The sequence below is a fragment of the Manduca sexta genome, chromosome 25, assembly GCF_014839805.1.
Source record: "Manduca sexta isolate Smith_Timp_Sample1 chromosome 25, JHU_Msex_v1.0, whole genome shotgun sequence".
Lineage (NCBI taxonomy): Eukaryota > Metazoa > Arthropoda > Insecta > Lepidoptera > Sphingidae > Manduca > Manduca sexta.
The window spans coordinates 269,130-286,666 of NC_051139.1; the positions used below are offsets into that span (position 1 = coordinate 269,130).

Consider the following 17,537-nt stretch of genomic DNA (forward strand, 5'->3'; position numbering starts at 1 on the left):
GTTCATTAAATTTTAATGGCCATCATTGTGGTAATAAACGCTCCTTGCAATCGCAATGATTGACGTTTGACAACTGTGTAATCTAACTAAAAAGAATAATTACCTTTTAATGGTTACATAGTGTAAATCAAACCAGTCAAATGCGATAAGAACCAAAATCTTATAGCAAGAGCAATTTTACTATTAGATATTTATTTTTTTTATTAGAATTGTCCAACAAGGTAGGAACCAAGCTCTTACAATAATGGCATTGTAATGGAAAAAAATCTGTAAAGAACTTGACTCAGTTGAAGTTTGTTTTTGTTTTCCGTACCTCAAAAAAAGCCTTTATAGGATCCCTTTGTTGTCCGCCTGTCTGTCAATAGAGATGCTTTTTCTCAAGGACGTGTAGAGATAATAAGTTGAAATTTATATATATAACATTCGGGTCTACAGTTTCTTTCAGCTGTGAAAAATCATGCAAGCCAACATGATCAAAACATATATTTTGCAATTTTACCAGGGAATCGAAATCTCTAAGGCTAAATTGTCAAATAAGGTAGGAACCAAGCTCTTACAATATTGACATTGTAATGGAAGAAAACCTAAAAAGAACACTTAATAAACGTTGTAGTTTCGTTCTCACCCTCAGTGCGATAGTCCAATTCGCACTTGGCCAGTTTTTTTTTACTTTATATTTACAAACTTACACGATACAAAATTATAAGTATATTCTTTTAGGTATAAAGTATGTAAATGTTTTAACATTGAAAACCTGCCATATAAATCCTTTAATTCATAAATAAGTTCTTTATTTGTGTCTAATTCAGAATTTTTGCGGTTTCCAGAATGCATTAAACACATATGCGATTGATTGTTATGCATTCAATTTCCTTAATGTCTTCCCTGTATCAAAAAACATGTATGCGTAGGCAGCTAAGTGGCACGTGTGGTTATCTTAATGTAGCTGACATTTTAGAATTTAGTGCTATAAAAAGTCTGGAGAATGACGAGACATTAAATAAACACAGATGACATTAGGTACCTACCTTCTATCTATTTAGATAATGCTATTGAATTTATAATTAATGTAAAGTCAAATAGGCTAAAATTATTCGCCGTTATGCACTACATTATTTTAAATAAATTTGTTAAGTCGATATGTAAATAGATTTTTTGTTAAAAAATAATAGACGACCGTTCGTAACTCAAAATTAATTAGGTGGGTGAATATTATGTATGGTACAACATAAGTTTATTTTGTGTGCCCAATGTCATATAATTTCATGGCAAAAAGTTTCCTGATATAATAAACTCAATTAACTGTATTACTAATAATTATCGTCTCGTTATAATTGCAGAAAAAAATCACGCTGTATTATGTTAATACTTTTATTTTATATTTCCTTTTTAGTAATCTTTCATTTCGTTGATTACAATCTCTAGGTTGAACTACAAGTGTCCAGTAGGGTTCAACGCGGCGGAATATTACGTTTCTTTACTGGGCATCAAGGTGGGAAAGGAGATGGAGAGTAGAGACAGGATCAGACGCATCTGTGACGAGTACCAACGCTCAGAGATCGCGTCCGACATCGACAGCAGAGTCGGAGAGGTTCAGGACGAGACGGAGTACTTTAACGGCACCTTGGATCATAAGGTAAGTTGGTAGAATCAACCATGATTGAAAAAAGAAAGCCCTTGTGGGTTTCGTGTCTTCCAGCTGGCTTAAAGTGATATAAAAAATATCAAACACATATTTCTTGATAATTTTCGCTTGCTGCTATACCTATGTCAAAACTCGTACCCGAAAGAAAAAAGCGGATTATGCTATTTCGGTAGAATATACTTAATGATAACATTTTTATAATAGAAGTAATACTTCCGTCAATTTCACACACTGCAACATCCGATTCAGAACTTCATGTACTATTGACGCGCGTTAGCATGTAAACACGCCGGCCAAAATACATACAAAATAAATGTACTAAACGCGCGTAACGTTTGTCGTCTAAACGGGCTCTTAGTATAGATATAAAGATCTGTATATAATATTACTACGTACAATATAAAAATTAATTATGAAATATAATCCATTAACCTTTATGAATTTTGATAACTTATAATTAATAATGTGTTTTAAAACAAAGTCATTGAATGAACGCATGTTATTTTTTGTCGCGTGTCTGCGCAGTTCATGTTTAAATGCCACTTGAGGTTTACTATCTAAATAGTTTGCGAGTTTAATGTTTATTCGATGTTAAAGAAGGAATTTATGCGGAGCGTATATTTTTAATTCACTAACACTTTTGCGTTTCTAGTTTAAGCAAAGATTACTTAAACCTTGCAAAATAATATATATATTAGTTTGTAGTCATAATGGTTAATTTGGCTTTTTGTTTCAGAATGAATACTTCGAGAAATATTTAACTCTGTAAGTATGCATAATTTTAGGATTAATTAATGTTTGTTATACTTCAAAAATACTAAATAATATAAATAGTAAATAATTTTACTCTCAGACAAACGGAATGTAGAGAATGAACGTTCACTTTGAAATGGCACAAAAAACTCTTACAATAATAATTGAATATTAACGTATTTGTTCGCAGAGTCAAAGTGAATTATTTCGTACAGTTCTACTGGTTATTTTGGAGAAACATTCAACAAATGAAGCACAGCAGCTCTATATTAATAGCAGAATTCTTATTATTTATGGTAAGAAAATATTTAATATTTTACGTATTTTTATAATAGGTCGTCAAAGAAGAAGTTTGTTACCTATATAGTTAATTCCACCAGCAAATACTCGCGGTTTTGGAGATTATATGGTATATTAAAGACCTTTTAAGGTTATTGGACCTTTGGAAGTTCCATGGTTGGCATAATATTTGAAAAATAAATCAATCTCCGGAATAGAAATAATTGAATCCTGAGAAATTTCTGGCAGAATATACCGGATACCCAATGCTCTAGTTTTGATTATTTAGGAACTTCGAAAATATCACCTTTTGAAGTGTTTTCATTATGTTTTAACGCGTTGTCGTGAAAATATACCGGCTGCATACTGCAATAAACTCACCGATAAATTAAAAAATAATAGAAAAAAAAACTCCGTTACTAAAATTATGTATACAAAAATGCAATTTTCTATTTATACATATTAATATTAGCTTTTTTAAATGCCATATTAAAAAAACGGGGATTAAGCCATTCATTCTGTTCGGTGTGTGAAAAAATAAAATAATCGAAACACAATTTATTTTATTAGTAAAATAACCCATTTCAATAGAAGATCAATAAAATTTTGTTTATTGCCTCGTCACACGAGTCCGACGTTTTACCAAACATGAACCGTATAATAATATGCAGCGAGCTGCCTCATTAGGCCTGGAATGTGACCAAAAGTGCACAATAAACATACAATATCATTATATTATGCTATATTATCAAATTTGTGTTTCGTTAAATAATAATTAAATTATTTTTTTACTATTTTAAGTACCCGGTGCTATTACAATCCATAATTTTCTTTCGTGATTTTTCTCATTAGAATAATATAATTATAATGTATAAGTATTTTTTGTTGAGTCATTATTTTAACCTATGTAAAAATGTTATAGCACATTTTCTTATAGCGCGAAGTATATATTTTTGATCCCATTTTATAATCTTTGTTTTGTTATGGTAAATTTACGGAAAAAAAGGAACAAAAAAATCCAGTTACCTTAACATAAAAAAACAAAATCATTACTAAACGGAATATTGAAATAATCCACACTACAGTTATAGTGGTATCCAATACCAACACGTTTTTTCTGAATAATTTGATGATTGTTATCTTAACTGCCGATCTCTATTGCATAAATATAGACTCCAATAATCGACCGTGTCAGGGTCATCACTAGAATTCATGATAAAATGAATTAAGATCGATAAACACCAAAAATCTCTGTTTAAGATACCAATTTTAAAGTTCAGGGACGTTTATTTAAATATTGTGCTGAGGGGTGTTTGTGGTGGTTTTGAAAATAAAAAATAATCTATTTTGATTTGTAACTGTGATTAGAATGTATAGTTTATCAATACCCAGTAAAATCTTTTATATTTATAGAGTCCGTCGTATATTTAAATGTGTCCTATAATTTAAAAGTGCTAGTACTAGGTTCTACATTCACGCACATAAGTAAACAAATGCAAAACTTCAAATAGCTTACACACTTTCGGGCTCCTACCAAAGATTATTTCTTCTTCACAAAAATAAAATAAAAGAGATTAACATCACATAACTAATTGAAAACTTTATTACCAGTTCGTGGGACTCATAATCTCTATACCATACATCGGCCGTTTCCAAGAGCTGGACCAGCGCGACATCCAAAACGTGGAGGGTTTGCTGTACCTCACCATCACGGAGACCATTTTCCTGTTCATCTACGCGGTGTTCATCACGTTTCCAAACGAAGTGCCCATACTCCTGCGAGAGACTGCAAGTGGACTGTATGCTCCGCTACCTTACTATCTCTCGAAGATGATATTTTGGGTAAGTATTTAATGTGTCTTGAGATGTCTTCTTCTTTTATGGCTCAACCGTTTCATCAGATGTGTTCAATGCGATTTAAATGACAGGTATGTTTGAGCAATAGTTGTGGACGCGCCCTTAGTGTTACTTCAGAACTCCGTTATTTTCTAACCAATTTAGATGTTTTTTAAATCTGTTCTGTGGCTTGCTTCTTAAACTAAATATCAGGAATACGTAAGTCGTCAAGAAAACGATATTTTAAATTTTGCTTTCATGTGACTATTTCTTACGTAACATATATACATAGCATCACGCCTTTTACCCTTTCAAGGGTAAAAGAGAGGTGTAACACCGCAGCGCGATAGTCGTACCGTGAGCGGAATACAGCCATACCATCGACGGAGTTTATTTCATATTTACACAAAAAAGCAAAGTATAAAAACATTTTAACAAAATTAAACAGCCTTAGGAATTTTCGAGGGTGTGTGAAGTCTACCCACCCGCACTGGGCCAGCGTGGTGGACTAAGGCCTATTCCCTCTCAGTAGTAGAGGAGGCCCGTGCCCAACAGTGGGACAGTATATAATACAGGGCTGATATTATTATTATTTAAATCGTCTTCAAATACCACTTAAATTAAGATTTCTAACTAAGCAAGATAAATACACGAAAAAACATACGCAAACAATATTTTTGTAACTACCACGGTGATGTAAAATTATTATTTTGTTTTCTGAAGGAGATATTTTTTTTTTTGTTAAATAGTTTTTCTTCATACTAGTTTGACGAGTTCGGTAACCAAAACGATCTGAAGACATTTCCCACGGTTATTATCATCTATTTAAAATGTAATATGTTTTAAACATGATATCACGTGTTTGTAAAGTGACCTATTTGCTTGCGATTTTCTTTTCTAGATGCACTAATCACATGGGCGTTGAACTCATTTGGTGTTTATTTTGCATTTGATAAGCAATTTATATGATAATTTAACGTTATGATCAAAATTAACTATAAACAAGATACGCTGTAGGTGTCTCGGAAATCTATTCTTAATTATAATTTAGTTGTTGCTTGTTTATGAAGGGCGAGTGAGCATGCTGGTAGGTGTAAGTTGGCAGCGCTATATCGTGCGCGCGACTGGCTGATATTATGAGTTAGCTTTAGTGATTTTTTTTGTTTTCATACGTTGCTGACCATCACTTTGTTTTACATAATTTATCTTATATACTAGAAAGGTGAATAGCAATGACAGTTTACTAAATCATAGCAGTTACTTGTCATTGTTACTTACTGAGACAAGACGATAATGGCAGTAGCTCGCATTGTGTATCGAACCAGTTATAATCGCCGACCTTGATTTCCCGTAATATAGTAAGATTTGTTATAAATACAATGTCATAAATTTTATTAAAGCATAATACCTAGAAATATCAATAAAATACTGACATTTTGATGAGCACAAATAAAACTATATATTTGTGTAGCAATGTAGTGTCATATTGATAATATGAACATTTGCTTTAGAATAATTTATGTACTTGTTTAAATGATTAAATACATTAATGAAGAAATGTAGAGTGTATGCTGTGAGCATTTATTCCAGTATACATTCCTTCGATTTTAAAGTAATATTACTCCATGTCTTACTTTACCCTGCGCCCTAGAAAGCGAAGCAGCTCTGTTATCAAATACGGTGGTATTTATATCCAATAATTTCTTAATATATTAAGTATATTTATACGAGAAGCAAAAGTGATCCTATTGCACTTCATGATAAACAAATGGAGTCCAGACAGTATTGACTGACGCTGAATTGATTATCCATCGTCAGAGTACACCATTATGCCGGCTTATTTGAAACAGGATATATTCAGGCTGATTCTAAAACGCAACACACCTATGTGGGCTGTTATAGTACGTTTCCGCCTTGTACACGACGCTCGCTAAACGAGCAGTAAAAAATATATTCTTCTATAAATCCCTCGTTAATAAGTATTTTAATAGTTCACAAGTTAAACTAAACATTCCTTTGCAGATACCTCGGGCAATAATAGAGCCAGTTTTGTTCGCGTCACTCATATTCTTGTCTGTCGGCCTTCGGGGCGGATTCGTCGGATGGCTCGGTTTTAGCTTCGTGTGCGTATTGTGCGCGAACTATGCTAATGCTTACGGTAAGTTCTTAGTTTATCTCCTCATATTTAGGTAAATAAAGTTGGTTTCTACACTTAAGACAGTAATTTATTTTTTTGGTTTGTGGAAATGTGCAGCGTATTGTATGGGGTTTATGTTTAAAACCGGAATGATAGTACAGGTTTTAGGTTAATTTGTAGAAATGCTAAATGCTTTTAATATATTCACTAACTCGAATTTTATTTCAAATAACGATTTTTCTTTTGTCCCGCATCTAACTTTCTTGGTGAGGGTGTTTTTAGTACTACGTGAAGGTCAAGGCAAAACTCAGGGTATGCAAATAAATGTCTAAAATTAATATGAAATTCGTATTAGGCACCAGTCAAAAGTGTAAACCATTAAAATATCAAAATTCTAAATTGTTTTCGACGCAGTTTTATCGCTCCGTTAAGATATTTTTTATAATGATTTCTTATGTTTACGCGAATGTTATACATTGGAATAAAACTATGTAACGGATTTTATCGCGGTTTTTTATATTATTATTTTCTCCCGACGTTTTTCCCGACTTTGCAGCCTCCATGATCACGGGGGGGACTGAGGTGTTTTTCATCCGCAAAGTCAAAGCTACGATATCTACCTACATTTTACATTTATACAACTTTTTTAAATTTTAATTGTTGACGGTCCGATCTAAGCAGAATGAGCTCACAGTGTCTTGAGGTCTGGCAGCCGGTCTTTTGGTATCCGATTTAATGAAATGTAGAACACGATCCCAGGATTGCGCAAGCTTCCAACCATCTTCCCTATTGAAATTTGGGTGTTTTTTAATTTCAATAGCCTCGCGAAGCATCCTAGGCAGGAATCGATGTTCTTTGGCAAGGATAACAACAACAAATTAAATCGGATCCCAAAAGACCGGCTGCCAGACCTCAAGACACTGTGAGCTCATTCTGCGTAGATCGGACCGTCAACAGCAAAAATTTTAAAAAGTTGTATATTTGAAAAATGTAGTTAGATATTGTAACTTTGACTTTGTGGATGAACAACACCTCAGTCCCCCCGGGTGACCATGAAGGCTGCAAAGTCTTCGAAACGTCGGGAGAAAATAATAATATAAAAAACCGCGATAAAATCCGTTAAATAATTTTTATTTCAAAGATATTTTTTCTCAAGATATGATTTTTCATACAGCCCCATAATAAAAAAAAATATTATCACAAAATATCAGATAAAATCTAATCAAACAATCTTAGACAAACGGAGTGCAATGTCATATCCTTATTTGAAATAGCTCATAAAACCATTCAAGGGCGATAAGCCTGCGTCACCCAACATCAACAAAACTAATTGGCAACCCCTTTCAGGATCATTCCTATCAGCCGTGTTCGACAGAATGGAAACAGCAGCGTTAGTAGCGGTACCATTCGACCTGATCGGCACCATGTTCTCAGGTCTTTACCTAAACTTGGCCAGCGTCTCGCCATATTTCTCTTGGCTGCGTTTCGTGTCAGGATTTTACTACGGCGTCGAATCGATATCGATTCTCCAGTGGGACTCGATCGAGTCTATCGACTGCGTGGCGATTAAGGGCATGCCCTGCATCCGTACGGGACCCGATGTCCTCAAACGTTACGGGTTTGCTGAAGAACACTTCTGGAGGAACTGCAGTTGCCTTGCTATCATGTATTTTGTCGCCCACATCGTCGCTTTTATCATGGTTGTGAAGAGAAGTAGAGGCGCTCCTGTGTACTAAAGGTTGCTTGGGGAGTTAGTTGCTTCAGAATTAAACTTTAGTTTCTTGAAGATGGTAGACAAGGAAGTAAGTTACCTTATGGTCCCATAAATACCTCAATGCTAGAAGAATTCTCCTACAAGTGTTATGAAAACGCAATCAGAACCTTTGATTCTATTCGACCTTAAAGCCTAGCTTTTCATACTTCTAGTTACATTCCTTTTTAGCAAAGTAACAAATTTATTTTAAGTTCCATAGTTAAGACAGGGTAAATGATTAATCACGTATACGTAATGTAAGTTAAATGTTTGTGTGCCTCGCATTGCGTTAAATAATACTCATATTTCTGAGATAATGTATTTTTCTATGTGTTTTAGGTAAAAATAAAATGTTTAATGTGAGCTATTTGTGTCGTTTTCATCATCAACAAATAAAAAATAAATAATTGGCAAAATTTATGTAATTTAAGAGTAGTAAATAAAAATAAAATGTCTACTTAGTACTTACCTACGGGAAATCCTTGTCCCTAATCCTATCCTTTTTTTACAGTTGTCTTAAAAGGAAATTTAAATTGTGTGAAATTATAATCATTTTAATTATAGCTATTACAAAAAAAAATCGGTATGATTAAAAATAGATTAAAACCTTTTTTCAGGTCAAGTTTTTGAATACATACAATTTTAAGATTAATAGTTGGTCTTACTACTCCAAGTGTAAACAAACTTTTACAGAGTGTTACGTATAGAAAAGATTTTTACTTCAATAAATGATTTCTGAAAGCGTGATAAATCACAATTTCCTTATTTTAATTTTCGCGTTGTGGTATTATTTGAAAATAAATGAAGTATTCTATGTTATCTAATTTCGAAAGAAGATTTTTTTCTGTTTGTAATAATATAAACTACCTGTAGTATCTTGTACATACACTAATAGGTTTTAGTTCAAGTATTACATTAACAACCTTATTCCTTTAGAATTAAGGCCAAGTGCAGATTTCTAAAGGTGCGATAAATCAAAATTCATTTCTTTTAAATAATAGCATTATTTGAAATTTAATCAAGTATACTATCTTACCTAATTTGAAAGAGGATTTCTTTTTTGTTTGTAATAAAATTAACGAACTGGAGTATCTTGTACATACACTAATACATTTTAATAAGTACCTATGACATTAACATACTTTAGAATTAAAGCCAAGTGCAAACCATTTCAACAAATAAAATGTACCAAACTTTAGTGTAAATTATTTTAGACTACCTGTTAATCCTGCTTATATTAAAATGGTCCCTGGCGTTTTTTTCGATACTGCATTGCTTTTTGTCGTAGTTCTTTAGAGCTAAAAATGTGCTGAATCACCTATTGCGGATGCTCAACTAGTAGTTTGTGCTGTGGCTGTGCTGTATTTGCAATTTCGTACGGGTATTATATACATACGATTCTTGCGTTGGTAAGTAGCGAAGTAATGATCGAATTCATCATATCTTAAGGTAAAGTACAGGCCGAGATGCAATAGGACCTTGGTTCGATTTCTAGGTCTAGAATCTGTGTTTAGATTCTTGCCCAATGTATCAGATAACTTAGCATATTATGCATTATAGCAGATGACTATTGTTGCAATGTGTCCTTCAAACCCTGACGTATAAATACAGATGAATTACAGTTTAAAGGATATCGTCTCAAGTGCTAGACCATGTGATTTAGAATTAAAATCTAAAGCCTCATGATAAACGCACTGCCATAAAGTACTGAAATAAAAATCCTTAATAAATTAAAAATAAAAACTAAAATAAAATCAGAGTCATTTATAGCTTTAAAATTAACAAAAACAACTAATTAAAGCCAACATAATATTAGTGAGAGGCAAAAAGAAATCACTAAACTTGTGTTAAACGAAACCAGAGTTTAGATTAGCGCTGGTTTCCAATCATACCTATCTGCCCGTGGTCTTGTGCGGCAGCTAATGTAATTGCAACGTAAAACTTCAATCAAGAAATATCATAAGAACATAGTAAGCACAAAACGAAAAAAGGAAGCAACAACATATAGATTTAAACATCCATTAATTTCACTAAAATCCTAACTTACAATACAATCATTCTCCGAACCTCGGTCAACTAATTCTTTACAAAAGAATATGCTAATTATTGATACTTCATAAATCAAATTCTTTTATTCATATAATCACTGACCTACGAATATTCATTTTGGTGTTGCAAAGAATATTTACAAACAAATAAATATAGTTTAGGATTTCATAATAGTCATTGACATTTTAAAATAATTTCACATTAATAATGATCCTATTAGCGACGTCTAAACGAATGTACGTAATAAATTTTAAAATAAATACACAAATGAACCAACCCTCTGGTTTAGTAGCAACGCAGATGGTTTGTAGACAGGTGGGTTCTAGGGGGGATTTCCACGTCAAATATTTTTTTTGAGTTATTTTTACTCAACTTGTCTAGATTGGAATTATATTTTCACACATAAGAACTCGATTTAGTTTTTATAGGCGACCGTATGTCAACCTTAAGAATTGAGCAGGCAATTATTAAAAAAAAAACTAATCTAAAATTCTAATTTTCAAAATTCTTAATCTAAATATTGACCTAAAAACTCTAAGTCAAAGTATACTTGCCGTCACAAGATGAAATTAAATAATAGATATCACTGAAAGAAGTATCGCATTGGTTCTCTCTCCTACATGTTGCGTGTCCGTGACGCATAGCATTCTGAAGTGCATGGTATAATAATGCTGCAACTCGACAAACATTTGAAATCAGATAAGGACTGTGTAAGGATTATAATTAATTGTAGTTCCGTCCTATGAGATAGTGCATTTGTTTAATTCTGCCGTGGTATACATCGAATTTTAAGCTTGTTAAAAACATTTTTAATTTATGAATTATTAGACGATTTACCAAACCTATAGGTTTTCATATTCAATAAACACAATTTCCCAGTGATGTTTTTTTTATTGCCTGGAATGATGAGACGAGCTTGCCGTTCGCCTAATGGTAAGTGATACGATCGGCCATAAACAGTAGAAACTCCGTCCAACACCTTGAATTACAAAGTATTGTTCGGTATTCCACTGCGCTCGCCATCCTGAGACATGAGATGTCAAGTCTCATTATATCCAGTAGTTACACTGGCTACAATGTACTTCAAACCGGAACACAACAGTGACCACAAATTGCTGCTGGGCGGCAGTAATAGACATTGCGGTATTACCTACCCAGGCGGCCTCTCAGTCTCACATATGAGAAGCCCACTACCAGGAGGTAAATAAAACATTGTTATAAATCATGTTATTCTGGATATTCTGCCAGGACTTCAATTGATAAAAGCGCAACATGTAGTTGTAAGTGCATCCGTGTGATCAAATCTTTGGGTCAATAAACTCAACCTCATTCCGATTCCTACATCCCATCATTACTCAAAAATTAAGTTCATTACATAACTTATAGGCAAGTGACTCGTAATAATAGAAAATTACTTCTTAATTTTTTAAATTGTCCGTATTTTATTCGGTTATGTTTTTGTAAAGCTGCGTGTAATGAGAGAAGGAGATCTCACAATGGCCTTGTCTAGTGTATTATATTATAACTAAAAGTATTAAGTAACAGATATTTTCATGCCGGTCATTATAATGTAAACAGGCTCTACTATTTCAAAAAACTCTAAAGCTGAGGTTAGACTTCCCAGTTTTTCCAACAATATATTCCAAGAACTTCCGTTAACACTAGTAGCAACATTTTAATGTTGCTACTAGTGTTAACGGAACAACTACTACTAGTGTTAACACATGCGACTTGCTGCAAGTCATACAAGCTTCAAAACTTGCGAAAGTCTGCTTACTGTGACTGTTTACATAGTAAAAATTCTTGCAGGAGTCGACTTGTACAAGTTTTCTTCCTAAGCTAAACCTCGTTTTAGATTGGTGAATTCATTTAAGTACTGAACTAGACGGAAATACATCCCGGGAGGCAAATATGTGTATCTCTAATAGGAAAAAGACTGAAAAAAATACAATGAACATGTTTGATACTTTTCCAGGGTCATTTCTATCAGCAACGTTCGACAAGATGGAGACAGCTGCCTTGATAGCGGTGCCTTTCGACTTAATAGGGCTCATGTTCTCCGGAATATATCTCAACTTAGCCAGCGCTTCTCCCTACTACTCTTGGCTAAGATACATCTCCGGGTTCTACTATGGTACTGAGTCGATATCCATCCTACAATGGGACCTGGTTGATAACATCAGCTGTGCGGACGCTGAAGGCATGCCTTGCATCAGGACTGGTGCCGAAGTCCTCAACAGATTTGGTTACGAAGACTCCCATTTCTGGAGGAATTGTGGGTGTCTCCTAATAATGTATTTTGTGGGCAATCTTATTTCCTTTATTATGGTTGTTAAGAGAAGTAAAGGTACGCCTGTTTATTAGATTGTGGATTTTTTTACGCGTGCAAGACAAAATGACTCCACTGGACCTGATGGTAAGTGAAGTAGGGTCCAATAAATTGTCGACTGACGAGAGACGATTGCCCCTCGATAGTCGACACAATTAATCAATGAAGTCGTCGAAGCGTTGGGTGGTAATGTTTTAAACAATTTGTAAAGATAGTCCCCAAGGAACTTAAGAAATTAGATATGTAATTTACAGACTATAAAGGAAAAGACCAAGCATTTAGACTTTTAAGAATATTTTGACATTTGATTTGATACAAGCTGCATTATTAAGGATTCCTGTTTTTCTATGCACTGGATACCTTTATTTTGTATAACGTTATAGTTTTATGTGATGTTTATAGTATAATGTTAAATGTCTAAATTTATTTACGTATATGTCGTGGTTGCGTAATGCTTTGTTTTAAGGTTTACATTTAGATAATTAGTTTTAACCCTTTTTATTTTATGCAATGTATATAATACCGTCATATTAAAATAAATAATACCAATGCTAATTTAGTCCATCTAAATATTATTTATTTTTCTTACAAAGTCAGGTGGACAACACAAAATTGACATATTCAGGTTTCCAATTTCCAAACGAGTTGAAATGTCTGACGTAAGCAGTTGGACACGCTATGTTACGTAACAGGATTTAAGAAAGACATACCTTACAAAATAATAACCTTAAATATAAATTTGATGTTTCAACAAAATAATGTATATTTTTACATTATAACAGACATATTCAAAAATTCAGAAAAAAACAAGATGATTTTATCTTGCTGCTGTCATCATTAAATGAATTTTATTTAATAATAAAAAATTTAAATTCAAAGAATATACAAAATTTAGCATTTAAGTTTTCAAAAAAATGTATAATAATATTGTCTATAATTTCTATTTACACATGTTAATACCAAAAAAATGTAAATCCAAAAATCGCACGGCATATTTACGATTTCAAGGTCCTTACAAATGGGAAGATAGAAATAGATGTTATTTTAAAAAGGTTAATTTGGTTATTTGTGTGTAGGTGACGGAGATGAGTAAAAGGCGGACATCAAGAATGGACATAATCTATAAACGTCCAAAAAGATAAGGATTATGTAAAATATAAGATAAAAACACCAAAAAGTAGCGTAAAATCCAAAAAAAGCAATTTAGATAACAGTTAAATGTGTATTATAATCTTAGTAATAAAAATTCAAGATGACAGCATCTTTTTTTACAGTCACCATGGACGGTAACACTATTATTGTAAGACTAAAGGGTGACAGGAGGCTAAAGAACGAATTCAACGGCTAAGCTTCCAGGTAGGCCAAAAGATTGACAACAGCTGTAATTGACCTAGGACTGATTACTAGCTCTTAAACTAATTCCGACATTTTTTTTTCTCGGGCTCAGCAAACTGACTCCAGTGCACGTTAGGTAAGTAGAATGGGATCTACACAAAATATAGTTTGACGAGTTAATTACCTCTCGCCAACCGACACAATACGCAGGCCCGTTTGAGATCATATATAGTCTAATGCCGGAACGCGACATACCACTAAGGTGGGTTTTGATACCTTGTGTACGGTGGTCACTATCCGGGCTAATATAATTATCCTACCATGAACACCTGTCGATCTACAAAAAAAATACACACGAATTGGTTCATTTGATTCAATTTTAATAAATAAGTGAATATTTAGGCTAATCACATAATTTCATGAATGTATAATATTATTTTCAATTTTTTATAGCCGTTTCCGCTACTACGTGGCTTTTCGGATTTTAAACATCCTGTTTTATGTGAATGAAATGGCATTTAAAAACGTAAAGAACTGATGAATTTTATATTTTTTATTATACTTATTTTTATATTTTTTTCTGAAAGTTAGACGTACTATTTTTTTATTTTGTTGACCTACTACATATTTTGTCATGTTACAAACTTGCTCGTCTGCATAATATTATGAAGACAATATTATGATCGTTATCATCTGGCATTTGGAAGCTATTTAAATATTATTTTATAAATATATTTTTTCCGAGATACTTATATTAACTATTGATTCTCTAATCAAAAGTTTGTAAACTTTTGTGTGATTTAATAGAACCTAGCCTTACTAAAAGAACTTTTAAAATCTGCCGAATCCATAGCAAAACTCTTGAAGTACTTCTACCAAATCAAACAGTCCAGAAAACTTCTTAACAGTTGTAATGTTACCCAACATCTCGAACTTTATGTTTGGTATTATCCAGCAACGTTCCTATTTTGTAAACAGACGCAGTGTCGCCCACTACAACTTTTTATCGCCATTTGCATTTTAATTCAAACAAAACAAATATTTAAGTGATCCAATAAACTTTGCCATTTGGAGTAGGTTTTTAATGTTTAGACGGAAAGTGGGTGTACAATACTAAAAACATAACTAAGTAACTTGGTTGCAGTCTTCATTTGCTCCATTTATTATTTATGACATTCAATAAAAATAATTTCTGCAAATATTTAATAGTTTTGCAAGCAATTTGCACGAAAATATCACGCTTGTAACTACAGGCTGATTTTATCGACTATTAAAAGTCTTTGGTACTTTTGTATATTATTTGAAATAGTCGCCCTAAAAAATAACTTTTCCAAATAGACGCAGGCATGCTGAACCAAGGTCGGTCACCAAATCCTAGATCGTCGTTACCCATGTGATAAAATAAATCCCATAAATTGAATCTGACTACTGAGAACTTGGATTCTGTTAGGATCCCGTACATCCGACCACCTGTATGTTTAATTTAAATTGTTTGGCATAAAAAACTAACCTCAATCGGAAATAGTATGTTAATTGACGCGTCAAACCTGACGCACCGGTAACTAGTTTAAAATACATTGGTAATCATTAACGTAATGGCATTATGAACTAACGAGACAGCGTGATTCCACCTGCAAATACATTACTTGGAATTAATTAAGGAATACAATCTAGAAATTGGTAAAAAAATAATGTTATTTGTGAGCAATAACGTTTTGTAATACCTTTGCTTTTTATTACATAAAAATAAATGCTCTTTACTAGACGTTCGAATTTCGAAATTCGAACCTGACAATGAAATTATATTTAAATGAATTCTATAGTTCCTATTCGGTAGCTGCTCTGAGAAGGTATTACAGTTTTGTCTATTTCTAGTGGAAGCAATGTAGAAGTAGTATTATGTTGTGAGACATCAACAGTATCGAACAATTAATATTGTGTATAGTGAGCTTTGAGTTCGAAAGTCCGGCGTGAGAAAAATAGTATATTTTCAATTAAAAAGTGATGACTGCTATGGTTTTATACATGTGAAGTTTTAAACTTCTAGTTTAAAGAGTTTAGTGCGTTTGTACTTATTAGTTTTAGATAACGTTGCTGTTATGTACAGTCAGCCACGAAAGCAGTTGAATATATTCAAAATTTCAAATCGCCGTTAACTTTTGTATACGTATCAATGATCGTTTTTTCTACACTAAAATAAACGCCAAAGAGTTAAATTTGTTTTTTATAAAAAAAAAACGATTGAAGTGAAAGGGTACCATTAGGCCAGCGGTTGGAATTGTCACCACAAAACAAACGCCATTAAAAAGGTAAGTACATAGAAAACCTTTTCACATAGAATAGGTGTAGGCGTGGATTTCTACCACGATTGTCAATCAGTCCTACACTTAACAAATCTAACACCTCCAATATAACTAAGTAAGTATTTTAACTTTGAAAACTTTTACGGTAGATGTAGGCGTGAACATGCGCATTAAGGTCAGAATATATTAGAAACAGTCCACCGGATACGACGTGACAGGCCCTCCGTGGAAACTGGTTTACCTTCCCAAACCGGTGCTGGTAATTTTCCAAATTTGTTTCTCGTAAAAATATTTGTTTTTTGTAATGTTTGTTTTTATTACACGCGTAATGAATGAGTTGTTTAGATAATTCTATTGATATTATGACTCATAGACAATTGGTAGGGATCGGTATATAAAATGCCTGTGCAGGAGTCCTACGCCCACTTCCCAGCAATGGGACAGTATTTATTTAGTATCCCACAAGCTACAGCTACAGTTTTAGTATTACTATTACCTGAGGAAACCTTTCTGTATTATACAATACACATATTTGGCGATTTTCGTTTACAAATCATGTTCTTTGACGTCGATTAATTTATATTTCCTTGTCTGAGATGTATCCGAAACAAATAACCGTGAGAATTGTGAAGGCATGACGAACTCAGCAGGGTTGATTTGCATAATTCAAATCTTGTATTTCAGTATACTATTTTATCTATATACATGACTATTTTTTACGTATACTACATTGTATTAAGTCATCATTCTCCATTCTATTCGTTTAAATATACCATAATCGTTTTTGATATCCTACTTAATTAATATTTTTATTTTAATACGTTAAACAGCTTGTCTACTTACATGTATACATACTAACTAAATACCTGATAAGTTAATAAATCCTATTTAAATGTCAGAGAACAATAAAAGTTGAAAAAATAATAAATCAAGTGACTTATAAACACGTCAATAAATCAAACGTTTACAATGTTGTGTCAATCATGTTCTATCGCATTGTTAGTGGCGACACTAATCGGTTTATCTAAGTTTTTACACGTTTATAACATTATAATTTAATCAAATACTTATTTTTATTTATGTTTACCTTTGTTGAGTTTGTCTGAGTGTAAATTCCT

The 17,537-nt window shown here is 32.9% G+C and overlaps 2 protein-coding genes across 5 annotated transcripts in view; both read left to right on the forward strand.

Annotated features, from left to right (window-relative positions):
- LOC115453234 (protein scarlet) overlaps window positions 1-9,601 on the forward strand; it is a 42,833-nt gene extending 33,232 nt beyond the window's left edge. For 3 of the 4 annotated variants that reach the window (XM_037442660.1, XM_037442659.1, XM_037442658.1), the window contains exons 7-12: window positions 1,426-1,636; window positions 2,382-2,410; window positions 2,589-2,694; window positions 4,289-4,519; window positions 6,536-6,671; window positions 7,998-8,386. In XM_037442660.1, coding sequence (XP_037298557.1) covers window positions 1,426-1,636; window positions 2,382-2,410; window positions 2,589-2,694; window positions 4,289-4,519; window positions 6,536-6,671; window positions 7,998-8,386 — 1,102 coding nt within the window. Of the gene's footprint in view, window positions 1-1,425; window positions 1,637-2,381; window positions 2,411-2,588; window positions 2,695-4,288; window positions 4,520-6,535; window positions 6,672-7,997 lie in introns of all 4 variants that reach the window. The other variant, XM_037442657.1, reaches the window with a different exon arrangement.
- Window positions 9,602-11,630: 2,029 nt separating this feature from the next.
- LOC119190559 (protein brown-like) lies at window positions 11,631-14,129 on the forward strand. Its single transcript, XM_037442747.1, has 3 exons — window positions 11,631-11,652; window positions 12,428-12,727; window positions 14,056-14,129. The coding sequence occupies exons 1-3, from the start codon at window positions 11,631-11,633 to the stop codon at window positions 14,127-14,129; spliced, it is 396 nt and encodes a 131-aa protein (XP_037298644.1).
- The last annotated feature ends 3,408 nt before the right edge of the window (window positions 14,130-17,537 follow it).